Source organism: Chionomys nivalis, chromosome 21 (genome assembly GCF_950005125.1).
Source record: "Chionomys nivalis chromosome 21, mChiNiv1.1, whole genome shotgun sequence".
Taxonomy (NCBI): Eukaryota; Metazoa; Chordata; class Mammalia; order Rodentia; family Cricetidae; genus Chionomys; species Chionomys nivalis.
In genome coordinates, this window is record NC_080106.1 from 19,864,493 (window position 1) to 19,892,113 (window position 27,621).

At 48.7% G+C, this 27,621-nt stretch overlaps 1 protein-coding gene across 1 annotated transcript in view; it reads left to right on the top strand.

The window, feature by feature from the left end:
* Vac14 (VAC14 component of PIKFYVE complex) overlaps positions 1–27,621 on the top strand; it is a 112,164-nt gene that overhangs the window by 44,892 nt on the left and 39,651 nt on the right. Inside the window, exons 13-14 of the mRNA XM_057754399.1 lie at positions 17,048–17,204; positions 26,717–26,849. Coding sequence (XP_057610382.1) covers positions 17,048–17,204; positions 26,717–26,849 — 290 coding nt within the window. The remainder of the gene's footprint in view (positions 1–17,047; positions 17,205–26,716; positions 26,850–27,621) is intronic.

Below are 27,621 nucleotides of genomic sequence, written 5' to 3' on the forward strand. Positions count from 1 at the left end.
CACAGTCCTCCATCTTCCAGATCGGTCCTTCTGGCTGTGTTTTGGGTGCTGCTGGTCTAAGCTGTGATGTGGCCGTCACCCTTTTCTGGGCTCTCATCACTGAGGGATGGTAGAGCCTTGTCCCCACATATCAGTAGGCTTATGACTTGTGCAGGAGGGTCATGGGGGAGGACAGGACTGGTGTTGGGAGAAGGGGACGTTGCTCGACTTCCTTGGAATGATGCAACTTGGTCTTCCCTGGGCTGTTTGTTATGAGGCTCACTTAGGGCCCTAGCAACTGTCCTGTAACCTGGGTTTGCTTTCTTGAACCTGGGTTGATGAGAAAAGCCAACAGGCAGGTATCACCCTCCTGGTCCTCTCAGGCTCTCTACATTTCCAGAAAAATCCCAAACAGATGGTCTGTGCACACATTTGGCCCCTCCTGCCCACATACACCCTCTTCTCTTCCCACCCTGCTGCCCCTTGCAGTCTGAGACCCAGGTGGATGGGTGGCCCAGTTCTGCCTGTGAGCTAGGAGTGACTCATCAAGGAGTTGAGAGCAAAAAGAAGGAGAGAAGTCTGCTGATTGGCTCTTTCCATGGGACTTCACTGGAAGCAGCTGAGTTTTCAGTCCTTTAAATTGAGTTGTTTAATCCCATCCAGCCGCCTTTGCTTGGAATTGGCTTTTGTGTGTGATGTGTTTAGTGGAGCACAGGAGATACAGTCCATTAAACTGCTCTGTTCAGGTTGCGGCTGTGGAAACTCGATTTGCTGAAGTGCCAAATGTTGTTGGGGCTTTAGGGGCACATCTTGTGGGCCTCATGAGGAGAGAATTAAAGCTGATCTTGGGGACAGTTGGGGGTGGGGGCTGCTATGAGAGAATGACCTCTCTTTCCTGCCTCTCTCGCGGGATCTGGGGTCCTTGCTAATCAGTAGTGAGTCAGGTTGTGCCTGCTCTCAGTCTTCAGCAGGATGCCCTTCCTGAATAGACCTTCCTGGTCTTTTGACCTTGAGGACACACTGTGGACTTGGCAGTGGGAGACCCTTCTTCCTGGGTCCTCTGTAAGAGATACAGGAAGTGTTTCCTGATAGGTTTTTCCAGATTTTCCAGGCACTGCTCTGCTCTGGTCACCCTGGGACTGCCTGGGGTTCACAGACCATGCTGGACTCTGGTTGTAGATGTTAGAAAACCTCAGAGCAGTTCTGAGGGAGGGAGTAGCTCTGTTATTTCCATTTTGCAACACACACACACAAAAAAAAACTAAGGCTCTAACTTGCCCACAACTAAGAGATGCTGGAGCCTAAACTCAAAACCAGATCTATTTGAGGCCAAGCTCCATCCCCTTAACTATTTAACTGCTGTGCCTGTGTCCCCTCAAGTATAGATCCCCCTGGGGAGGTCAGCACTTGGGTTTTCTCCTGATCTCTCTAGAAGGATCATTGCCCTTTTCCCCCTTGTTCTGTTCAGATTCTCAGTTCACTATGAAATGTTTTATTTTTTTAAAAAGCCCCTCCCACTTCAGTCCTAAATCTTTTGTTCTCTTTGCTTATTGATTTTAGGAAGCTCTTTGTATATTTAGGACATCTATTTGTCATCTCTGTTGCAAACGCTTTTTCTCTCAGTAATATTGTGATGAGCCCTGTGATTTATATTGTTCCTCACTCTGGTTTAGATGCACTAACCCCAGGAGACAGAGTGTACCCAGGTGTTGATGATGCAAGAGCCAGGCATAGGGAAGACAGAGCTCAGAGACTTAGCTCATCCCTACGCTCTGTATTCTGTAGTCTTGTTAGCCTGTGGCCTCACTAGAGTGTCTTGACTGCCATTGTTCTTCAGTTCTGCCAGAGTGACAGATTGGTAGGCCACACCCCTCTGGTGTGCATTGTCTAGTCTTCCTTTATTCAGGATAAGTAGCTGTTTCCTCCCTTCCTCCTGCTCCTTGTAGACATTATCTGAATCCATTTTGTCAGACACAGTTTGCAGGTGTCAAATTAATATTCTTGGCACTGAAGTAGAAATCCTCTCATTAGTTACAGGTCCATCCAATGACTTGTTTTTTCTGAGGAATGTGACCCTGATTTCCCCAACATGGAATGCAGGGCACATGCCCACAACTTCCTGGTGGGCCTCGGTGTTAGGATCTGTGCTTCCCGTGCCCTGGAAGTGCCAGGTGACAGCTGCTGGCTTCCTGAGAGAGCTCTGCCTGAAGCCAGGGTCCTCTCCACCTTCAGATAAGCTGGCCCCGAGGCTTCAGGTGACCCGTGCCTCCCATGTGTAGGTGCCTCGCAGCCTACATGTAAAATTCTCATGGGAAAGGGGTGGCACTCGGTCTCAGAAGAGACCTGGAAGGACCATATGTCTCCTCTGAGTGAATGTGGACAGCCTGAACAGTTGGTTTCCAATCACAGGGCAGAGTTCTACCTCTGGACTATCCTGGGTAGTGGCCTTGCATAAGGAATTTAACCTGTCTGTGACCATGAAATGAGGCTAACAAAGTCCATACCTGCCTTTTAGACAGAACACAGAGACACAGCACTCACAGACCCTGCCCACCAGTCACCTCTCATCATTCCTAGGTTTCCCTATTGAGAAATTGGCTTTTAAAAAAAAAAAAAAAAAAATTCCCTGCCTGGGAGCAAGGCTCATACCCAGTGAGTTATCTTGTCCTTCAGTAACAGCTCAGGATTTGTATGGCGATTGTACTCAGTGACGGCTAAGGTAACACGCCATTTTTATTCTATGATCTAGAGTGGCATCCCCTCCTGGTAATGTTCTCTTCTTAGGTGACATGCAGCTTGGTAATCAGGAACGCAAGTCTTAGGGTCAGGCAGTTCAGAAGTCCAGTCCTGTCTGCCACCTAATTGTTGGCTAGCCTGTCCCCTAAAGGAGAAATAACAAAGGCACCTCCCTCTAGGTGTGTTGGAAGGATTAAATGGGCTCGCAAGCAACAGATGCTAAGCACAGGTCCCAGGATGCAGACAAACCCATGGTAAACAGAGGCTCCTCATTTCTGTAGAAGACCTCAGCAAAATGAGCCCCATGTCTACTCACAGCTTCCCCTCTCCCCTCAGTTTCTTCAGACAACACCTAATCACAGGATGCCCACACTTCTGTCTTCCTCCTGCCTATGGGGCACAGAGCAGGTTAAGGAGCCTGTGTTCCAATAGAAAGCTAGGCAGTGGGTAATGGGGAAGTGAAGAGTGCCCCTTGATGTCCTTCCTCCCCTCCCTCAACCTCCCCAGCAGCCCTAGGTTAAAGCTGGCATCCAGTGCCAGCCTCGCTTCTTAGAACCCTGACGTCAGCATGTTCCACGGTGTCTGAAACATCGCTCCTCATATTAGCTGAGGAAGCCTCCAGCTGGCTGCCTCAGATCCAGGGAGAGAAAGAGAAAGGACATCATTGGCAGAAACTCATCAGGACCTCAGCAGCCATGGCCTGCCCCCCTCCCCCTTAGCAAATCCTCTAAAACCAGTAAGTAGGCCCTCTTGGGTCCCACCTTACTATGGACCTGTTCTCTCAGCAGTGGGGCCTGTTTGGCATACTCTGTCTCAGCATCTCAGGTCTCAGAAGAGATTACCAACCTAGGAGAAATTTCTTGCTTTTCTCTTCCCTTAACTTCAAAGTCACTATCAAGAGAAGTTGCTGACAAGAGCTATAGCCTGATGGGAGTGGTGGGTGCAAAAGCAGCAGAAAGAATGAGAACCACCTTCTAGCAAATGTGTCAGGAGGCAGCAGCCGGGGTGCAGTCCTGGATCTTTGCTGTACACCCATGGGGGAGGTCTCAGGGATAACTTAAGGCACCTGAGAAAGGGCTTTTTATAAAGGTGCTGAGAGTCCCCTGCAAATACAGTGATGGTCCCTGATCTAGGACAGGTCACTGCCTTTCATGTCCTCAGCTTGATGAGATGTGACAGAAGTACCCAGACCTGTGAGGACATCTGCCTAGGCTGAGCCCTGACCAAAGCAGAGTTGGGCATCCTTGAGCTGCTGGCTGTGCTCACTGGTGCACCTCCCTGCCTGTGCTGCTAGTCTCCAATTCTGGGCCTCTTGCTCTCTCACCAAAGGGCACGGCTCCAGGGTTGAGCCTGCTATGCCATGAACCCCATTTGAGAAAGGGGTTGCCCTGGCAGAAGTTGGGAAATTAAACCTGTTTTCATGGTGCAGGTCTCTGGAGAAAGAGAACAGAAAAACTGAAGAGATTCTTGGCCCTCAAGGGAGAGGGCTTGACTAGTCAAGTCAGACTGCCAAAGACACTTTCAGGGCTCATTTGTAACGTAAAGAATAGCGCAGGCTTTGCTAAGACAGTGCTGTTATTAATGTGGCCTCTCCTGGCAGGTGCCCACCCTAATGCCCTAAACAGATCAGGGAGAGGCTACTTTGTTTTTTTATATTTCAATTTTATATTTATTCATGTGTCTGTGTGGCAGTCAGAGCATAACTTGTGGGAATCGGTTCTTTCCTATAGCACATCTAATAAAAACCCAGAGTCAGATAGATACTAGAGTTCAACCTGAAGATCAGAAAAGCAAAACAACCAGCCACTGGCTTTTACCTCTACCTCAGTCCAGGAATCTCAGAATGAGACTCTGTATGAGAGCTGTCTCCTCCTGTTTTATATTCCTCTCTAGGGCATGCACCACTACTGCCCAGTTGCTATGGCAAACTAGTGGTGGCTACTGGAATTAAAGGTGTGTGTCACCACTGCCTGCTCAGTTTTATTTTCTGATCTTCAGGCAAGCTTTATTTATTAAATAAATATTTCCTTTCTACCGGTAGGTTCCAGAGATCAAATTCAGGTCATCTGGCTTGGCAAGAAGCCTCCCTCCCACCTTCTACCAGCGAGGCTACTTTAACTCAGTGTCAAGGCCAAGCAGCCCTGTTGTCCCCTTGAGTCTCTTTTCTACTCAGCACACCTACTCACAGTTGTAGCACCTTGATTTCCCCATTATCAAGGAGTCTTGCCATTTCAGTCTGGTGAGCTTGGGCCCAACTGAGCTTGGGGTTTCCTGCTTTGATTAGTGATAACAGGGGCATTGGCATGAAGTCTCTCTCAAAAAGATGCCCCAGCCAACAGCTTGCTAAGAGAAGGCTCTGGTCTTGTAGATTCCAAGGTAACCAGGGCTCTTCTGTTCTAAAGGGAGGGCCTTCAGTTGAAGATTAGCCATCTAGGATCTGCTTCCAAATGGAGGCTTGTATTTAAATAGGGGCACTTCTATTAAAGGCAACTCGAGGAGCCAGTAATGGCCCCCTCTGATAGCCTCAATGGTAGCCTCCCACAGGAACCACGCTGCAGTGAGGAGACAGGGCACACATAGGTCCACTGTTCCACCACATCTGTCTTATGTCTTCATCTCTTTTCCTGATGCTGTGGCGGGATGCTCTGATAAAGGCAACTTAAAGGAGAAGCAACTCACATTCAAGGGTACATACAGTCCATCCTAGCAGGGTGAATGGGCAGGCGCTTGAAGCAACTGGTAACAATTAGAAAGCAGAAAGGGATAAGTAAATGCTTGCTGCTGCACAGTTCCCTTTCTCATTATACAGTCCCGGATCCCCTGCCTAAGGAATGGCATCCACAGTTGGCTTCCTACCTCAACACAGCAAGCTAACCTCTCGCAAGCATATCCAGAGGCCTGTACCCCAGGTAATGCTAGGTTTTGTCAGAATAACAATACCAACAATCTGTTTTCTTAGTAGATCTGACTGGTAGTCCTACAGTGGTTTCAGTTCTCTTGGCTTGGCTCAGAAGGAGGTTCATACACAGGGAAGATAACTCACCCAAGGTCATGCAACTAAGAGCTAGAATTGGAAGCTGGGTAGATCTGATTCCAGGGGATCTAAAAACCCCACACAGTCTCTGCTGTGGACAGGGGGCCAGCTCAGATTTGGATACAGTTCATGTAGGACTGGTCTCTCATATTGCCCTAATAGAATTTTGTTCTTCACTGACCTTAAGTTATGAATGTACTCTCTCCCTCTCAGCATTTGATCTTGACCTTGCTTTCTTACCTTTTCCAGGCCTTGTGGGCTGCCTCTGGACTACTCACAGATGGGACAGGCAGTTGGTAGCTCCAGGCTCAGATCAGAAACCCTCTCTGTCCTCCATCTGGTTTCTAAAAAGCTGAGGCCAATTCACCAGGGGTCTCAGAGTTCAGGAGGCCTGTGGTCCCATGCCACCCAGCTCTCCACAGGACCAGTTTTCCTCTCTAAGATGCTCGAGTTGGACTGGATTGGCCTTGGTCCTTTCCAGCTCTGACTTTGTGTGGTCCTGACTCCACTCCCTGGAATACTAATGCTGTGTGTTCAGAAGCAGACAATCTTCCCTGAGAATGGAACTTGTTCTTTCGTCTCAGTTCCTTGCCTCAGTTTTTTATTTCACTCTGGTTCTCTTTCTGTCTACTCTCCAAAACAAACAAAAACAACCTCTCTGCTTCTGCCTCAGTTCCACAGGTTTCTTTAAAATCAGATTATCAGCCGGGCGGTGGTGGCACACGCCTTTAATCCCAGCACTGGGGAGGCAGAGGCAGGCGGATCTCTGTGAGTTTGAGACCAGCCTGGTCTACAAGAGCTAGTTCCAGGACACGCTCCAAAACCACAGAGAAACCCTGTCTCGAAAAACCAAAAATAAATAAATTAATTAATTAAAAAAATCAGATTATCCAGTAGATTAAAATTTTCACCCATAACAACACTAAAATAATGTCAGTAGCAAAGAGCTTAATTCTTCCAGCTAGGGGCCTACTCCCTGTGAGAAAACAGGGGGCTCAGGGTCCGTGTCCGTCCGTCGTCGTCCCCCTTCCCCATGGCACAGGGCCCTTATCCACAGCACTGGATGCTGTGTCTGCACTCGGACACAGCTGACCCTGCAGCTTCCTACTTCCCTCTTCTCTCCCAAGTGGCAGGCAACAGGAGCTGCCAGGCAGTGAGAGGAAGACACTGGATCCAGGTCCCAATCTCTGTGTTTTCCTTCTAAGGACAGCCAGACCCCCTAGCTCAACTCTTCAGCGACTGCACCCCACAGCCCAGCAAAAGTACCTGGAGCTACCACTAGGAGTCTAGGGAGGATGTAGATTTTCTAAATTAAGTCCTTGTCAACAAGTCATTGCCAAGGATGGCAGAACAACAGTTGTGTCCGTCTAGAGGGCCTCTGCTCTAGGTTTCACACTTTTCCCCGTCTCTCCATTAGCCACCCTAGAGGGGATGGGGAGCCCACAGTAACCACAGGAAGCCTGTTCTCATTCCACCACAAAGTCAGTTTTGTGGGCCAGAAGGACCTGTCTGTTTGTCTCTATCAATACTTGCATGGGACAGAGGACAGACATGCAGCCAGATCTGAGGCCAGTGACTGCCCTGAGTAGAGTGCTGTAACAGGTCGCTGCCTGGCTCCCTCCAGGTGGACAGCAGAGTGGGCTGAGAAAGGCAGCAAAAAAGCAAGCTTGCTTTCTCGGGGGTAGGGCCTGCTTGTAGCAGGAAGACTAAACAGAAGGGTTCAGCTTGCTCCTGGGATAGGGAACTGAGTTGCTTAAAGGGCTGGCCCTGCCTCAGGCCCCCAATGCCCATCTCTCCTTGAACTTCCAAAATGATCACACTTCAGGGGCCAAAGTTCAACCATTAGACTTCAAAGCCCTGCAGCACTGTCCACACCAGGCTATGTCAGAATCCTCTGCAGTTTCTGAGCCAGCTACTTGGGCCTTGTCCCACATCCCCTCTGCTGTACCCTCAGCCTGGGTCTGGTTGCCTGGGCGGCGCTGGCATTTTTCACAGACTCCCAGGAGACATGGTGCACATATCTGATTGGGAGCTACAACTGTGGACCAGAATGAGATCTGTGGAAGCAGAGACCCCAGCTCTCAACTCCCATGCCTCTCCATGTAGTCTGGAGGCAACAGCCAGACCATGACTGTGGTCACCCATGCACCACACACTGCTCCTGGCATCTTTAGAAGTCAAGTGTTCTTCCAGATTGCATGGGTTTTTTCCCTTCCTCTGGAAAACTGAAAGTGGCAGTTTCCTGTGGGTTCACAAGACACTAGGCCAGTAGAGGGCCACTCTCCACAGTAACAGTTCAGACAACTCTCTGGCTTTGTCACAGGCCTGGTCCCCAACACTCACCTTCATCTGCCCAGGTGCCTCACAAGAGGGCTCTGGGGTTTTTTCCATTTCACCTGAGAGGAAACTAGTTTCAAAGAACCCAGAGAAGTTGAGGAATTTATTTGTAGTTGGTTTTCTGAATTCCTCTGAAGCTAATGTGTGATCTCTCCTTTCCTCTCCTCTACTCCACTCCCTCTCTTCCCCTCCTACCTTCTTTCTCTCTCTCTCTCTCTCTCACCTCTCTCCCTGTTCTCTTCCCTTCCATCTCCGTTCCTCTTTCTGACTGTCTCTGTCCCCAGTATACGTTCTTCAGCACATTAAGACTGGGCCAGAACCTCTCTGCCTTTATGTCCATCCATTTATAGCCCTTATCACTCTTTATAATAGCAGGTTAGCTCTGAGCTATAAGAGAAGTCTGTCCAACCCATAGCTGCTGCTCAGAAACATTTCACAAGAAGGTTAACAACCACATTGGCTGCAGAATGTGCTGGTCCCACCCAGCCCTGTCCATATCTCAGGCCAGGTGCTGTGGGAAGCTTACCAATAAACCACAGTTAAGCAGAACTCTGGGGAGAATCAGAACCCCTCCCCTCTGCTGATTACCACAATGCAGGGGCTCATCACTTGATGACAGAGCTCTAGGGCATGCATGTGTACCACTCTCCAGCTGCACTGGGTTCCCTAACAATTCAGAGAATTTCCACCCCTAAGAACCAGGATATCAGGTGAGAATGATAACAAGTGAGAATGGCTGGATCAGCAGGAAGGAAGACCTGTGGGGTTAGGGGGTAGGTTCAGCAGTCCACTCTCTCGGTGATCCTACCCTAGGCTGCCCTTTCTTCTGTCCTGTACCCCAAGAGGGGCAACCACCAGCATCATCTACACTAACCTACACAACTGATCAGTGGGACTGACAGTAGCATAGGTACTGACTGGCCTTCATATAGACAGTCCAGGTCTAGACGCTAGGAAAGATCTCCGAAGTCCATTTGGAAAAATTAAAAAAAGCTGCCTAAATTCCCCTAGGATGTGTACTCAGTCAGCCAACGTTGACTGTGAGCTGTGTATGTGTACAGATGCAAGTTACTTTGCTTTGCCAAGACACTAAAAAGCAACCTGAGTAGTTTTCTAATAGGACAGGAAATGTGTTCACACCTAGACAGACCTTGCCCACCTGAATTCTAAACTTTTTTTCTTGGGGCAATGCTCATCTTGTTGCAGAGGGCAGGGTTCTCATGGTACCGTGTGACCACATCTTTGCTCAGAATGCCAGCCTGCCTGCTGCTTTCTGCAGCTCCTGTTTACCTTGTGTCTAGGGCGGAGGCCTCCAGTCCCACTGCCAGCTGGTGTGGGTGCATTTCCCACTGCTCTTGGCCTTCAGTCTGGCTTCCTAGGGTGAATTCTCTGGCTGATTCCCCGAGCCCCAGGGCAGCAAGAGCCAAGTCATATGTGGCCAGGGATGGAGGAGGCCTGGCCACTGAGCTATACCCTTATAACAGAAGGAACTAGTTCCTATGTGGGCAGAAACAGAAAGCCCAATGTTCCTGTGAAAGCCAGGCCTTGGTGCCTCTGCCTTCCTGTCAGCCTTGCTTCAGAGCATGAGGGACAACCTGACCTGGCCCAGATCACATGTGAGACACTACAATCAGCTGTTCTGGACACAGTCTTCAGATATTCCTTGACACTGGCTTACACTAGCCAGAATGCAGTGTCCAGAGTCAGGAGCTGCATCCATCTCTCTTGCCAGTACAAAGTGTGCCTCTTGGGAACATTCTTAGAGCTTCTTCCCGGCCAGCACTGAAGAGAGCACAGTTTGGGATTTTCCTGACAATAGGAAAAAGATTTCCCTTCGAAGGAGCTGGGTTCCTGAGCCAATTGACATCCAGAGCCTCAGCTAGCACTTGACTACATAAACCTAGAGCTTCCTAATGCTTCCTAAAACTCAGTGGGTAGTCTTGTCCATCCATCCCTTTGGCAGCAGTTATTCCAAACTATGCATCATCTATTTCCTTTCCCTGTGCTGCAGTAGGTCAGTATCTCCTAAGTGATTGCCTGGGACTTAGAGCCGGAGTGTTGGTTGACGGCAAGAACAGGCTCCCCAGTGTGGGGACTTGAAACTGCAGCCTATAGCCTCACCAGCTGGGACAGTGGAGCAGCCACAGTGCCTGGGGAAGGCAGAAAGCCTTCCAGACCCACATCATTTCCTGAGCTGGGCTCTAGACAGGTATTGGACACCCATTAGACCAGCAAAAGATGGGAAAAAAGCAACACAGTCCAGAAGAGAGCTGCCCTTGGCTACTAGAAAATGAGGGTGACAGATGACAGTGTCCATGTTTATCCTATGTGGAAAATGCCATTTGCTACTATAAAGTTGTCTCCAACAAAGGGGATCATCTTAGGAATCCCTGGTTTCTCTTCTCTGCTGCCCACACCATGGGAAATGCAAAGCCCCTTTCCTGCAGCTCCTGAGACTTCCCTCAGAGACAGTATTCACTGTCTTCAACCTTGACCCTTGCACCCCACCAAGGAGTCAAGGCACATTGCACTCCAGAACCAGGGACCAGCTGATGGCCCTCCCCACCCCCTTCCACTGCCATGGTAACAGCAGGAGTCCTGCTCCTGCAGAATATTGCTTTCTTATAACCTCCCTTCCCCTCCCCTCTTCTTTCTCTCACACAAAAAGAAAGCACAAGTGTTTTATATTCATTTTGCAAAAATGCTGTGTAGCGCATACTAATTGGTGTGGCTTCCTCCTGCTTTCTTTGAGCTAGTCCCCATCCTCAGAGCCAGGACTCTAGGCCAACCATGGGCATGGACCCAGGCAGCCTGCTCACTGGCAGGAGAACTGGATCTGGGTTTCTGGGGGTGGAGCGAAACTGGCCACATGTCTGTGGCTCTGGGGCCTTTCCTTCTGGCCTTGTGAGGTCCTTGAGCAAGAATCCCTTGTCTCCAGCTTCCTACCCACACTCCAAGGATTGCAGGGTCTCCAGGGAAGTATAGAACACCACAACCCTGGCTGGGCACAGAGACTCAAAGCCAGTTCTAACAGGAAGAGTGGACCTCTACTGTCTCTGCTGTCTCTCCCAGAGCCCCTGTTGACAAGACCTTTCTCTGCCATAGCACTCTTCCCTGGGCCAGATCTTTGATTGTTGCTTCAAAGCCCAAAATCCAAGTTGGGATTATGAGTCAGGTGAGAAACAGCTAGCCCCGGGATTTGATCACAAGAGCTAATGTCAGAGAGCTACTATATATTCCCACAGTAACTCCCCAGTATCCACTGTAAGTCATTCCTTGCCGTCCATTCAAGCAGCCCCTTCCCTTCTTCAGTTCTGTTCTATTTAAGGGGCAGGAAGGGTCAGTTCATTGTGTGTGCACCTGTGCATGTATGGTGTCCCAGGCAGGACTATGGGCTTTTTGCCAGTCTCTAGGACCAGAAACAAATAATTTGCTTTGTAAGCACAGGAGGAGTGGCGGGGATCACCAGAGGAACCTGTGGACAACATTTCCGGCTTTAATTGTGCAATTGAAGTGTAATTTGCATTCATTTTCCGTTTGATGTTAAGCTTTCTAAAATAAGAGGGTTCTGAATGCAAAATGTGCAGCCTTTCTGGCTCTGCTCTCCTGTCCAGTGGGCAGGAGGCAATAATGCAGAGATGGATGGTGTACAATCTCATGAAAAGTCCACCCCATCACCAAGCCAAGGCCATTAACATCTTGGTGTTGGGATTAAAAGTCTTGTAATAAGAGTGGTAAATCAGAATCTTTGAGCCTGCTTTCTGTGCTCTGTACATGAAGTCCCCTTGTTCCTTGGTATGCATAAAGGGTTGATGCAGAGACCCTTTGAATTCTAGAATCTGAAAATGTTCATATCCCTTCTATAAAATGGGCCAGTATTTTCATATAACCTGCGTAGTCTGTTCCATGCACTTTAAGTCATCTCTAGGTGGCATATTATACCCAATACAATTAAATGCTTTGGCAATACTATTATACTTCATTGTGTAGGAAATAGATAAAAAAAAAAACCTTCATATTACTGTATTTATGTACATCACAGTAATATTTTCAGTCCACAGTTGGTTGAATCCTTGGGCATAGAGAACCAGCTGGTCTCACAGCCTTCAGGGCAGCTTTGCATGGTCAAGTCTCCATTTGTACAGGGAAACAGAGATGCTATTACCTGCAAAATGGAGCCCATATTCCTTTGTGTGGATCATAAGCTTGTGACAGTCCACTCTAGTCTGCCTCCTGAGCTTGTTTCTAGCTACACACACCTTCCAGTCCTCACATCCCTCTCTGGAGCTAAAGCACCACAAGCGTTGTTTCCTAGAATGTGCCAAGTTGTTCTCTGCATTCATAAGCAGCTTATGCTAGTTAAAAGAATGTATCAAATGCCCTACATGTGCGCACACACGCACGCCTTTGGTGGATACATGTTCAAGTGCTTCCAAAGGCTCCTGGCTCCCCTCAAACCAAGTTGCTGATTCCTGAAGCCCAGAGGCTCTCTTTCAATAAATGTTTAATTTTGCATCCTATAGCCTGTGACTCAGACAGAGCCTGTCCTGTCTAGCCCTGTGTCTCCTATAGTCAGAGCAGAACCATAGTAACTACTCAGTAGGCTTTAGGAAGAGGAGAGCTGCATTGGATAGCATTACCTGGTCTAGGGGAGGTGTTGGGAGTCTGGAATATCTGACCACAAAGCCCTGAGTAGTTTTATTAACAAACTTAGGTTTAAGTACCAGAGCTGAGTATGAAACAGGCACTCTTTATCTTGAGCTGGTGACGGTACAAATCTCAGATTCTCATGTAAGAGTGTAAGGTGACACGGATGGTGACTGAGTGTTAATTCTAGCCAGAAGCAAGTGCAGCTTGCTCCTCTGACCTCTCTGTCTCTTGTAGCCTGGTTCTTGAGCTGCTCCAGGAGACATGACCTTGTTCAGCTCATTCTTCCTGCATGCTACTGGTTCTTCCTAGGCACGTCTTCAGATGGAAAAAGTACCCTGCAGACATCTATTAGGTCATGTACCTGGTGTCAGGGATCATGCAAGAGCTGGGGGCATCTGTACCGTCAGCCTTGCTTGCCCATACTTTTCTCACTCAGAACATTTGACCTCCCGGATTTTTTGCTCAGAGGGCATGTGTCCCTGTCCACCTGCACAGAGAGATCTCTGAGGGGCAGCATGACTTGTAGAAGCAAAGTGCATGAAGGAGACCAGGGTGACCTCCTCCTCTTCATCATCTGTCCTGAGTCTGAACCAATTGTCAGATCATAGGACATTAGAAAGAACTGCTCTTTGGGCAGTGGTGAAAGAAAGCCAATTCTCTAAAGTGCTGCCGGACTGGGAATTAGTGTGCTAATTTGAAATTTTGGTTTAGTTTTTACATTTTACATACAGTTCATATACCAAAACTGAGCAGTTTTTAAAATGTTTTCACAAGGTTTTTTTTGTTTTTTGTTTTTTGTTTTTTTGTTTTTGTTTTTTTTCGAGACAGGGTTTCTCTGTAGCTTTGGAGCCTGTCCTGGAACTAGCTCTTGTAGACCAGGCTGGACTCGAACTCACAGAGATCCGCCTGCCTCTGCCTCCCAAGTGCTGGGATTATAGGCGTGTGCCACCACCACCCGGCTCACAAGGTTTTTAACCATCACTACTGCCTAATTCCAGGACATTTCATCCCCTAAGAAAGCAACTGTACCCATTAGCAGTCTCAACCCTAACTACTGGCAACCATAAATATACCTTCATCTTTTCAGATTTGTCTCTTCTAGACATTTCATGTAATCATGGTAGTTTGTAGCCTTGGATATCTACCTTCTTTGTCTTAGCAAGTGTTTATGAGGCTCTTCCTATTGCTACCTAGGCTAATATCTTTTTTTTTTTTTTAATTTGTGTATGGTTGTACACATGCCACAATCAAGGATGACTTTCAGGAGTCAGTTACCTTCTATCTTACTGAGCCAAGATCTCTGTTGTTTCTGCTGATCCACAGCATATGTCAGGCTGTCTCTGTCTCCCATCTCACTGCAGGAGCACTGGGATTACAAATGTGCCCTACAGCCTATCAGGTTTTACAGCAAGAGCTTTTACTACTGAGTCAAGCCCCCTTCCTCATTTCTTTTTATAACCAGGTTATTTTTCTGTGAAATGGATATACCACATTCTGTTTATCAGAAGAGAGACCTTTCTGTTGTTCAACTGGGATGAATGTTCACATAGAAGTTTCTGTGTGAACATACGTTGCAGTTCTCTCGGAGTGGGAGTACCCCTATGAAAACTCTGTTTAATTATTGTAGAACTTATCTTGACTTGATTCTTGCCCTGCTGTTTAGTTTTGGTTGAGTCACCCCATGCTGTCCCCCCACTCCAAGTCCCTGATCTAGTTTCCCATCCCTGACCTTTGGAAAGGGCCTTGCTTGTGAAATGGAGTTCCAGAGAATGGTGGGGGCTAGGATCTGCTTCTCTTTCAAAACTTTATAACTGTGCCATCTGCTTTCCCACCACACCCTCTTCCCTCTGTGTCTTCCCTTCCTGGAGCCGAGAGCCTGCTGGAGACTCTTCCTTTTAGGAAACAGAGCCCTAGGGCTACAACCCAAACCCACCTAGGGTCCTCTAGTTCTTGGGCTGACATGGTGCTACCTTTTGTTCCTGCCATATGACAGGGCTGTGTAGGGGTCATGTCTTCCAGTCACTCTGGAGCCCTTTCCCACATTTCAGCAAATAGAACCTATTCCAAGAGCAACTAAAACCCAAATTCCAGTGCACAAAAGGACAGGCAAACCATAAGCTCCTGGCAAGGGCCATTGCTTTGTTGATTCTTATGCCCACAGCCATAGGCAACGGTGGCTCTGACTCCCTCCTAACAGTCCAGTGTCTTATGCAGCTTGGATAAGAGCAAGAACTCATACAGGCCTAAAGAAGGTCTCAGGGCCTGTGTTGGGGGAACAGTAGAGGTGGCATCTGAGTGAGTGACACCATGACCAGCCTAGAGGAGGCAAGGTGCAGGTGTTAGAGAAGACCAAGAGGCCGGAAAAGGTCAGCAGGCAAAGGGATCCTCAACAGTGGTATAGGAAAGCTAGTCAAGCAGAAGACTGACAAACAGAAAAGTGTCAAGAAAAGTGACAGTCACATAGCATCGGGTAAGGCACTCTCACATGTCAGAGACCTTTCCAGAGTTATACACAAACAGGCCTATCATGGCATGTGTATGTAAATGAAGATCAGAGGACAACTTGTGCTAACTGGTTCTTTGCTTCCACCATGTGAGTTCTGGGAATTGATCTCAGATCAGCAGGTTTGATGGCAAATGGTTTTACCTGCTAAGCCATCATGCCTGCTCTCTTTACCTTTTTGAAGAGAGTCTCTCGCTGAACCTGGAGCTCACCATTTTAGCAGACTGGCTGGCCAGCAAGCGCCCTGGATTTGACCATCTCCTCCACTCCAGCACTGTGGTTACAGACATGTGCCACTGTGCCTGACTTTTTACGTGGATGCTGGAGATCCAAACTCAGGTCCTCTTGCTTGCAGGGTAAATGTTTTACCCACTGAGCCATCTCCCCAAACCCAAATTGGTCCTACCTTTCCCTCCTAAGTGCTGGGCTCACTGGTGTGCACTATACTTCATACCCTTTGGTGGTGAGCAGTTCCCGGTGAGCCTTGTCATCTTGAAGGAAAGCAACTTGTTGTCTGCAGTGTGCTGTGTTACTGAGTTCCAGTGTTCATAGGTTGGGTGGATAGACTGTGATATTTTCAAATTGCAGTGTGTATATTAGAACATAACCCCATCTTCAGTTGAAGAGCATTTGTGCTTAAAGGGATTTGTAGCCATCATCACTATCTGATTCCAGAACATTTCATCATCCCAAAAGGACCCACATTTTAGCCTTATCTTGACCTTGTGTTATCAAATTCCACCCAGCTAACCTCTCAGGGCCCACCCACAGAGCTCTGCAGTTTTTACCCTAGTCCCCTTCCCTACTGTGGTTCTTTTTTTCCCCTTCCTCCTCCCACACCATCCCATGATTAATTCTTGGTCTGGGTTCAAGGTAGCACAATGAAGGCACAGCTGTCCCTGTCTTCAGCCGGTTTGCTGAGATGTGCTAGAGGTCAGAGTTAGTTCTAAGGATGTACCTGTGGTGAGGCAGAGGCAGGCCTTCTTGAGAACTGGTGAGTTGGGAGCAGAAAGACTTGGCAGGACCTGCAGTGGGAGGACCCATGACCATACACAAAGGGGCATGCCCTGGTCTTTCCCTACTGCCTACTGTATAATGCAACAATGGGATGGGCTTTGCCATTGTGCAGCTCTAGTGCCAAGTGGAAATGATGTTGTTTCAGGGCTGGGGTACTTTAGAAGCAACCCCAGGGGAGAGAGGGCCTATGGTCCAGAGTAACTTGCACGTGTATTCTGCCTCTTCCCTGGAAAAGTCAGTAGGCAAGTTGGCAGCTGAAGAGGCCTTGCCCCCACCCAAAACTGAGTGGAAACACGTGGGAGACAGTCCTGTCTGGATGTTAGGAAGTCACCAGAGGCCAGAATCACACCCAAAGTATAGAGGACCCTTTGGGTTCTGTGTGACCCAGTGTCACCTCTGCAGTGACGTCTGTTCGTGCACAGGGAAGTATAGGACCAAGAACCTCATACAATACAGAGACTGTGACATACATCCTATGTATGGTTCATCCTGATGCCCAGGACCTGCATCTCAAGGAGCCCTCTCCAGTCCTGGTTCAGAGTCAAAGAGGTGGGCTGCGGGAAAGATTCTCCAGCCTCATCAGCTTCCTTTCCTAGGCCTCGCCATCAGTGTCCTCTTAATCCTCACCTTCACCACATTTCCCCAAGCCCTCTCACAGCAATAGGCAAGCAGCACTTGGTCTACAGGTGTCCCTTCCCGACAAGACACTCTTCATCTCTGACTTCACCTCTGCCACGTCAGCTCAGCCCATAGTAGGGAGTGTGTCCTTCATCCTCCGCTTGTCTCCCCAGGTTGTCTTGAAGGATCTGGAGGTGCTGGCAGAAATTGCTTCCTCCCCTGCAGGCCAGACGGATGACCCAGGCACACCTGATGGCCCTGATCTCCGAGTCAGCCACTCAGAGCTTCATGTGCCCACCTCCAGCAGAGCCAACCTGCTAAACCCTCCCAGTAAGTATTTCCCTGAGGGCTCTGTCCTGAGAAGATGCTAGTACTGAATCTTACCTTGCACCAGGAGGTCACTCATAAGGCTGCTCTGCCAGGTATGAGGGCCGGTAGATTGCTGACCCATGGTCTTCTACCACAAAAGAGAGCGCCCTCCTGCTGCCTCCCGGCTCACACTCCAGTAGCCCCCAAACAGACCCTCACAGCCCTTTTCCCTCATCTTCAGTACTTTTGATGCTTTTGAACCACCGACTAAGTACAAAACCCTCTGAGGCAATTTCTCCACAGGCAGGCAACCAGCCAGGACCTTCAGTCTTGGGTCTCACAGGTGGAAAAAGGCTAGGCAGCCATTTCCTCCTCAACAAAGCTCAGAATAGCTCTCAGCATGGCAGGCAGCCCAGACAAGAGACAGGATAATTCAAACAGGCTGTTTCCGGGCTGTCCTTGCAAGCGAAGGTAGCCAAGGCATTCCTGGTGCTTGTTCCTCGGGTTCCTTCGGGGTGGCAGGTAGCTCTTGTCCCTGGCCACACTGCCTAGCTCCTCCTCTCCCAGGCAGAGACCACCTCCCTCAGCCACGTGATCCTTAAAAAGGCCCAAGGACACAGATTGGTAAGAAATTACCCAATGAGTCTTGGATGTTTGCCAGGTCTTTGTCCCTCCCCCTCTCCCCCCACAACTCCATGGTATTCTGGTCCCTAGCCTTGGATCCATATTACACCTGCCCCACCCCAGTAGAGGCCCCTAGCTGTTTGACCAGTGTCTGAGAAGTTGAGAGTATTTTCAGGCCTTGGTACACCCCTGGATATGCCAAGTCAAATCACAGGCCATGTACTGAGGACACCCCTCCGTGACAAAGCTATGGATCTCCAGAGCCCTGCAGCAGGAGGCACATGGGAGCCCAAGCTCCAGGTTCTCCCGCTGCATGTTCTGCCTGATGTGCAGAGTGAGGGCCTCCAGCAGCAGCCTGGCTTCCTCTCTCCCATTTCCCCAGGATGCCATCACTTCCTCACTCAGGAGACCAGTTTCCCTTGAGCAGTCATTAACTGTGGTCAAGGAAGCAGCTCCCATATCCTGATGCCAGGACCCCTGCTGTGGCTCCCACCTCCTGTCCCTCAACGGAAGAGTTCATTCTCTACCCTCTCTGTCTTCAAGTCAGTATAATAAGGACCAACCCCAAATTCGGGGGACAGATGGCAGAAAGCAAGTGTGGTGGTGCAGAACAGGTAATAGGAGCTACACTGAAATGGAGGAAAGACTTCCTTAGATGGGGGCGGGGGTCAGTAGGAGCCCAGGAGGAAGGAGCCCTGCAATGCTCCTCAGTCCTTCCTCCCTAGGAGATAGCACCCTACCGTCTTACCCATCTTCAGGGTGACAGCAGCAGAAGGTTGCATGAGCCATGGGCAGACTGAGATACCTGGTGCTCCCAGGACCCTTCTGTGGTCTCTTGTTTTCTTTACCTCCTTCCTGAGCACAGAGAAGTTGATAGCTGCAATATGGGTTCCTGCTACTGAGAGTATGAGCCAAGAAACTACTTTAGGGACCCAGTCTAGAGCTGGGGTCCTGCAAGGTTCCTGGGGGCCATTGGGTATCAAAAGCACGGTGCTGCTTAGAGACAAGAGCTGAGAAAACTTACATGGTGGAGAACTCTGAATCTCAGTCCCTCGCCCCATCAGAATGGGTAGGCCATTAATGAGGCTGAAGTAGTGGAACTTTTACCCTGGTCTGCCAAAGCTCTTGGAATGAATCATATCAGCCAGGGACACTCAGAAGTCATAGAAAAGAACAACAAAACATCCAAGATGGGCAGAAAGTCAGTCTTGGGAAGAATCCCAGAGAAGAGCCTATAGCCAATACTGCAATTTCCTTCACAAACCCGCAATTACTGGTAGCCACAAAGTTAGCCTGAGCCCTTTCTGGAACTTGGGGCCATGAGACCCTCCAGACAGATGAAGGTGCATTCACATCTACATCTCCACAGCTGGCATCAGACTTTACAAATATGTTCATTACTCTGGAGGGTCAAGATCAAATCAGTAAGAAAGGAATGCAGGAAGCCAGTTTGCCCTCTGCCCTCTTCTGGCTCAGCTGCCTTGGCAGTGGATGTGTGGGGTGGTGTTGAGGTCAGAAAGCATGCAGGAAATGTCCTCATTGCTCTGCTGGCTGCTTTTCCCCAGATTACTTCCTGGGCACTGTGCATATATGCGTATTTGCACATGGACAGAGGCTGCAAGACCAGCCCTTCTTCCTGTCTAGAGTCCTGTCATCTGCCTTTCCATGACACAGATCTGAGAACCTGAGACTACAGTGCTGTGTCCCATAAGAGGAAATCATTCCACCCTCCATGCAGGAACTTTTTAGAAGGCAATGTCAGGGCATCTCCAGGGAAGTCAACGGCCCCTCCTTCACATTAGATCTGTACACCCAAGTAGTGCAGATCCCACACAGTGATGGGGAAGAGACCTATCACATGGCTAGGTGAGTGCTGTGTTGCCCTAAATGTAGTACCACAGTGGTTCCCAGGGCACTGGAGACAGAGTTGCCCACAAGGGACTTTTCCTTTCACGTGACCTAGCATAAACTCTCTCCTGCCAGCACAGACAACCAGGTCTGAGTTCCACCTCCTTTGTTCCTGACCAGAAAAGAACTCCCTCCAGAACAGCAGGAGAGCCTCTCAGGAAAGCCATCTCCCAGCCTGGGGCTCCTGGGGCTCAGGTCACTGTATACCATCTCTACCCGATTCATAAAATCTGCACATGTATTGTATTGCCAGGCTGTGGAAAAAAGGGACAGTAACCAGTCCTCTGTGGGACCACCCTGACCCACAGAACAATTAGTAGAACCCAAGATCCATCTCTTTTTCTCCTAAGGCCTGAACAAGCTCTGCTCTCAGGCAGATATCAGGCCTGAGGTGAGCCAGGTACCCTCGGAGTCCAAGCAGTAGTATGGCAATCTGGGCTAAGGGTCACAGCAGGTCTGATACTTGACCTAACATTTAAGTGTCATGATCTACCTGCTTGCCATGGGCCCTTCTTTCTTTTCCTATTTTTTCTTTCTTTCTTTCATCCATGGAACCAAACAATGGTACTACCTTCAATTCTACAATTCCCTCTCAAAAAAAAAAAAAGACCAAAGCAGCTTGGCCTCCCTTCTTCCAGTCTCTTAGTTCTATAGGAAGTTGCTCCTTCCCTACCAGTCTCCCTTTTGTTCCATACCAGCTTCCCAGTCTTGCTTCTTCTTCCATGAAGTACTTTCTTTTTGTTATTATTGTTTGTTTTTTTGTTTCTGTTTTGTTTTGAGACAAGGTTTCTCTATGTAGCCCTGACTGTCTTAGAGCTCCCTATATAGACCAGGATGGCCTGGGACTCACAGAGAGCCTCCTGCCTCAGCATCCCAAGTGCTGGGTTTAAAAGCATGTGCCACCACCGCCCAGCTTCATGAAGCACTTTCTTTGCCAAGAGTGGACTCTGTACCCCTTTCTCTGAGATGGTCACAGATGAGAAGCCAGCTCACTGTCTCCATGGCCTGGCTAAATCAGCAACAGGGTCTAGATCTCATCTGTCCCTTTGGCCTCCTGGGTATGTTCTCAGTAGCCACTGTCTCTTGCCCTACTCCCTCAAGTCATCAAATCCTAAGAGCTACTTGATTGGGCCTGCCCAGATCCCTGGGCCTGACCTCAGCAAGGAAGAAGGTAGTGAATTAAGCCGGGGCCTTGCAAGTGGAGTCTGAACTGGGTGGCTAATGTTTTTACATCTGGTTCTGCTGCACTGTAACTTGGGTTGTGTATTGAGGCCAGAGCTATTTTTATCCTGACATGTGAGGCTCCTTCACGACATAGCCACAAAACTCAATCCAAAACATCCCAGGGAAGGTTGTTTGTGAGGCTTTCTGCAGATTCTCATGTCGCCACATCAGGTTTCACTTAACAACATCTGCAGGACTAGCTCCCCAGCCACCACTCCACTGGCCTGTCTTTGTATACAGAGGACTCCCCACAGCATCTGTCTGCCCCTAAGCAGCCAGTCAGTCACGTGAGCTTCCTTCCAGTGCCCCCACAGGCTTCTTGCTTGCCCAAACCAGAAATGTAAGGCAGATCTGTGTGACTGAGAGATTGCACTCTCCCTCACATCCCTGTCCTCTTTGGGACAGGAAGTGGAGATCCTGCTCCTCTCAGCCCTTCAGGAAGAGCCCTGAGACACATATCCCTCTGTCCTCCTGGCCCGCTGAATCCCATCAAAGCAACTTGTCCACCATTTGAGTGAACCTACAAAAGTGCCCTGTTGGTAACTGAGTCCAGTCTGCTAGAACAGCTCTGTCCAGATGCAGATCTGGAGGGCATGCCCTAAATCAGACCGAGCCAGACCCAGCTCTGCCTGTCCCAGGCATGTGCAGCACCAGCCCCTCTTGAGACAGAGCCACTTCAGACTGCACAGCCAGATGAGCAAGAGCTGGAGGTGGGTGGAAGAGGCTGGTGGAGGCGTTTGAGCTGTCCCCTGGGAGGTGCAAGCTGCAGTGAGGCGGAAATCTCTGCAGTCACACTCCTGGGGCGAGTTTGTTCTCTCTACCTCCTCTCCTGAGCTCCACAGCCCTGGCCAAGAACTGTTAGGTTTGGGATGGGTCAGGTGATTCAGGAGGACACTGAGTCAGATCACTGGGGACTGAGGAATATATTAGATGTTATTTAAACACAATGAACAAGAGAGGCAGAGGGGGGCAGCAACCTAGTGGGAGCTCCAAGGAGAATTCAAGACCCAGTACCAGAGAGACAGCCTGGCAGGATCTCTAAAGAAAATCGGTGTTCATGTGGCAGAAGAGGGAATCTCTTCTTATGCCTTTTTAGGGTAGGGGAGACGGTCACAGCAAGAGGCTGCAGCCAAGCTCTCTGATCCCAGACAGGCAGCTGGGAAGCTGTGCAGAGTGGGATGTGGCACCTCTTTGATCTAAGCCCACTCAGGTGAGATGTGATGGCATGGGCAAGTCTGCTAGCTGGGGACCTGTAGGTGTCTCTGAGAGGAGGCCTGGGCTGAGGCTGTATTCCAAGTCTTACCAGAGCCTCTTCTCGAGTCTCCAGACAGCAGCCTGAAGACTTCCGAGGTCAGAGACAGTTGGGCAAAAAGGGAAAACCATGGTGGAGAGAGCTCTCACAGACCCTGACCCTGTCACCAGTGAGCACTGACAGCTCCCCTTTCTTGCCCAAGATTACCAACCCTGAATGGGTGCAGTGGTCTTCCTAGAAAGTGGGCTCTAGGGTCAGAGGTCCTCTCCTGATGGTTGTATTTCATATAGGACAATCTGGAGTTCTGGGTGGCTATCCTAAACTGCCACACCTAAGCCTCCTGTCAGCCAAGTTTTTGGAAAGGCACATGGCCTTTTCAAAACCAGTCAGGGAATACTGGGCTTTTTCTTGTGTGTGGTCTTTGAACAATGGGCTCACTTGAAGAGCTGAGCTTACGGGTTTTCCCAGAGGAGACTGCGCATAAGAACTAGTCACTTGTCCCATGCTTTCTATCTCTCCACTAAAGGCCACCTCCATTTAGCCTGGTCACTGAGAGTCCTTTTGGACCAGTGAGAGCTCTTACTAAAAGGAGCAGAAATGTGTCCAGGGAAAACAGGGTAACCCCAAAGCCATCTCTCCTGTTGTCTCTGACTAGTCTGTCCACTGACCTTAGGGGCGGGGCACAGATAGCTTCTTTTTGAAGTATCCCAACAGAAATCCATGAGTTAGTTTCAGATCCTAATTCTCCCTGCACTTCCAGCCTGTTCAGCAGGGAACGAGAACAGTCTGCCCCACACGGTTCTCCAGGACAGGAAACATTTGATGATGTCCCACTCACCCCATTTACTGAACACAGACTTGTGCCATGCCTTGTCCAGTACATTACATGTGTTTTCTCTTGTTAGGGACTCTTAACTGCCCTTATTTATAGATGAAGAAGCTGAGGCCAGAGCACTATGCTCGATGCTTTCTTTCCCCTGTCCCTGGGAAGCTGCAAACTCCAGTATTCCCAAAGCACCCAGCTCCTTAGGACTCCTAGATGGCCACAGCCAGGGAGGACGTACTTGTGGTTACTCTTTTCATTGGTCCCTTTGTCCTTTTAAGTACTTTGAAGCCTTGAGGCCTTAGACCTGGAAATGAGGTGACACAGAGGTGCACATAGAGAAGCAGGAAGGAGACAGGGACCAGATGATGCAGAGATATTCCCCAGAAGCTTACAGGTAACTAGATTCCTGTACACATGGCCCTGGGGCTGTAGGGTAGGTAAGCAGGCCATGACAGCCATCACTGATGTATCTCCTGTGGGTGAGGATGATGAGGGGGAGGGTGCTGCCTCCACAGCTGTGCCTTCAGCCTCCTCATCTACCATCAGTCCCAGCTGGGCCTAGAGTTCCTTGATCAGTAAGAATGTGACACTTGATTCTGCAAACAGCCCCCTCTGGGCCAAGGAGCAGAGACTATTTGCCATTCCAAAGTCGCTCAGGATCAGGGCAGCAAGTCTGTCCCCAGCATGGACCCTAGAACAGTGCAGCACAAACAACAGAAAATTGAGTGGGGCCTGTCCTTAAACTGGGCTTTTCACTCAAGATACCCCAGCACAGTTCCCCGGAAGTTGTCTGGAAGAGTCTTGAATGGAGGGTGTTGTCTAGAAGAGTCTTGGGATTTAGGGTGGCAGGATTTGGAGGTGTGGAGGTTGTGTAGAAAGGTCTTGGGGTTGAAGGCTGCAGAGTGTGTAGGTAAAAAGCCTTCTAGTTCCCAGTAAAGATCAGGGGAAAAACAAAGGGCCTTGAGGTGTTTCGGTGCCACTGTAGCCACTGGCCACCAGCAGCTCCGCTGGGAGACTTGTGCGGCCCTGGGTGCTTTTATCCATTCCTTTATACACTTGGCCTAATGCTTCTGGAGGCCATGTGTGCTCCCACGACCAAGCTTGATTTCCAAGGACCCCCTACATCCTGCCTACCTTGTGCCACTACCTGCCTGCTCTTTCTGGAAGAGAGGCTTCTAGACCAGAAAGAGGCCAGCTCAGAAACTGGCAGTCTGCTGCCTCAGTTGGCCCTATTTACTCAAAAGAAAGAAATGACATATTGGACTTAACCAAAATTTAAAATTTTGTGGGACTGGTGATGTATCTCGGGTAGAGGCTCCCTACCACGCGTGCATGAGGCCTGTAGCACCACAGATGGTTTGGTTTGGTTTTTGCAATACTTAGAATTGAACCCATGGCCTTGAACACAGTAGTCAAATGCTCTATCATTGAGCTGCTGTGCCCCTAGCCCAAATATTTTTGTTTCAGAGGACAGTATCAAAGTAGACTGGGGATGTAGCTTTGTAGTGGAGTGCTTTCCTGGTAGGAAGTGGGGAGAGACCCACAGAACAGGAGAAAATGTTTTATAAGCCACCTACCTGATAAGAACATATATATACACACATATATATATGTACATATATGTATATATATGAAGAACTCTCATAACAAAAGACAAATAGTTCAATTTTGGAAATAGGCAAAGGAATCAAGTAGCTGTTTGTCTAGAAAAGATAAACATAGGTGGTAATATAGCTAGAGAAGTACAGATGAAGCCCACAGTGGAACACCACTTTCCATCCCCGGGATGGCTATAGTGGAAGGCAGCTAACACATGCTCGAGAGGGTCTAGAGAAGGCAGACTCCTTTGTAGCCACTGTGGAAAGTGGCCTGGCAATTCCTCAGGACCCAAACAGTCTCCGTGCTACCCAGCAGTTTCATCCCTAGATATATAGCCAACAGGAACGAAAAACTGTCCAAACAAGACTTGTAGGCATGACTGTGAACAGCATTCATAATAGCGACAGAGTGGAAACCACCAAGTACTCATTGTTTGATGAATTAGCAAATACAATATGGTGTATCCATTGTTTGGCCATAAAAATGAATAAAGAATGGATATGCACAACTAGGATAAGCCTTGAATATATGCTTCATGAAAGAAGCCATTTTGGGTTCCATTTATTCATGCAAAATGTATATGAATTGCATAGAATATGCAAGTGTATAGGTAAGGATTTGTTTCCAGGGCTTTGAGAAGAGACTGGGAAGGTAGTACAGGATCCCAGTAGAGGAATAGTTAAAGTATTCCACAGTTATTGCTGCTTTCTGTACAGCAAAAAATATTCTGAAAACTTGTAAGTGGTGTGCTTTGAAAGGCATACTTTATGGGGCAAGGGTGAGACTACTAAAGCTGTTGTTTTAACAAAGACGTCCCACTGTTAGATGGGCAGACAGAAGTCCCACCATCCTTGTCACCCTTTCACACTACAGTTGGAGTCTCCATGCATTGGAAAGGGAGGAGGATGCTGTGGAGAGTGTGAGTAGCCCACACCAGAACAAGCCCAGCATCCCATTAGCTTCCTCCTGTGCCCTCCATGTTGGGGGCTTCACCGAGGGCACATATGCAGGAGCAGGCTGGAGGAGTGGCAGTGAGGCAGAGCGTGTCTTCAGCCGAGGCCTGTGAGAGAGCAGTGCTGTTTGCTTGCACAGCCATCAGGACTTTGCAGGCTTCCTGAGAGCCAGCTGAAGGGCACCTTAACCCATTTCCCATGCTAGGAGGGATTCAGACAGGTCACCCTGTCCGCTGGGTGTTTGCCGTCCTTAGCCCATAGCGTGATTTATGTTTTTTCTCAACACTGGGAAAAGAATTTCTCTTGTGCCTCATGGGGAAGATGCTAGCTTTGCTGACCATGAAGAAGTTGCACCTACCATCTTTTTTTAGGTTGTTTTCTTTTTGTTTTGTTGTTTTAGTTTGGTTTGGGGTTTTTTTTGTGGGGGGGGGCTGTGTTTATTTGGTTTGGTTTTTCAAGACATGGTTTCTCTGTGTAGAGCAGGCTGGCCTCACTCAGAGATCCACCTGCTTCTACATCCCAAATGCTGGAATTAAAGGCATGTGCCCCCATGCTCAGCTGTCTATCTAACCTCTTTATTCTCAGACTGGCCACTGATTATCCTTAATTTTGCAAAGCAAACCCCACATGTATCTAATTTGTTGGGATAGTAGGGAGAATCGTGTTCATTTGTTTTTATTTTTAAGATTTATTTTATTTGGTATGACATGTATGCGTGGGTATGTGCATATGAGTACATATTACCATGGAGACTAGAAGATAGTGTCAGATTCCCTGGAGTTATAAGTGGTTTGGGGCTGCCTGGTGTGGGTACTGGAAATCAAACACAGGTCCTCCACAACAGCAGTACATGCCCTTAACCACAAAGCCATCTCTCCAGGTCCTGTTTGGTTTTTATTGTAGCACCTAATAGAGGTCTAACCTGTGAGATGTTCACTGAGTGGTATGGTATTACACAGAGGAGTGAACCAGTAAATTGTATGTGCTTGTATGTACCCATAGAGTCCTTGCTTCCGGTCTCTGGCCCTTGATTGGAGATCTTTCATCTTTTTAAACATAGATCCCTGGTATTTACGGTTGTATTCTGTCTCATCACCCTGTAGACACACAATCAGATTAAATCTTGGCTCTGTTTCTTTCTTTGCAGGCACCAAAGGCTTAGAATGCTCTCCTTCCACTCCCACTATGAACTCTTACTTTTACAAGTTCATGATCAACCTTCTGAAGACATTCAGCAGTGAACGAAAGCTCCTGGAGGCCAGAGGCCCATTCATCATCAGGTCAGCCTTGTATGCCTCAGCTTTGACTCTCTTGCTGCATATGGTGGCAAAGTAGCCACCTGCTTTCCTTTCTCCCCCGCCCCCCTTTTCCTGATCTTTGCATTGTTCTTGGAAGGAATGAAGAGGGTTCTTCCCTCATACTAGATTGTGGTACTGCCAACATGAAGCAGGTAGTCCTTGGCATTTCTTTAAAAACTGAGTTAAGTGTTTATTTCTTGAAAGTGTTTTCCCTTCTGGTAAAATATCCTCTCCATAAGTGCCGCCATTGTTCTTTTGAAGAAGAAAGTAAGTGAGCCAAACAGAACACAACATGGACTGGAGCCCAGCTACTCAGTAGCACAGGATTTGGCTAGTTTAGTGAAGGCAAGTTCTTGCATTGAATGGACCCAGTCCTGGACAGGTCTGAACTGTCATCCCATGCATGGGACTCCCTCTTTGTTTGTCCTCAGCATCATAAAGCAGCATCACCAGAAGAGTGCCCAGTGTCACATTCAAGCTAATCAAAGCTGGATCGAGAACAGTATTCCTGCAGACTTCCCAACAAAGTCAAATGAAAGAGCCTTGCAGAATGATCCAAATGGTCCTAGATGCTCTTTCGCAGTATATCTTAGGTCTGCTTGTTAAAATCTGCATAGACCTCTGTCTTGACCAGTAGAGTCAAAACCTCAGGGCGATGGAGTTCTTAATGTGGCTGAGGGTGCTTAGGGAGCAGACTGTATTGGTGTGCCTACAAAGGTGTAGGAGCTGGGTACCCCAGCAGAGTCGCAGTTGG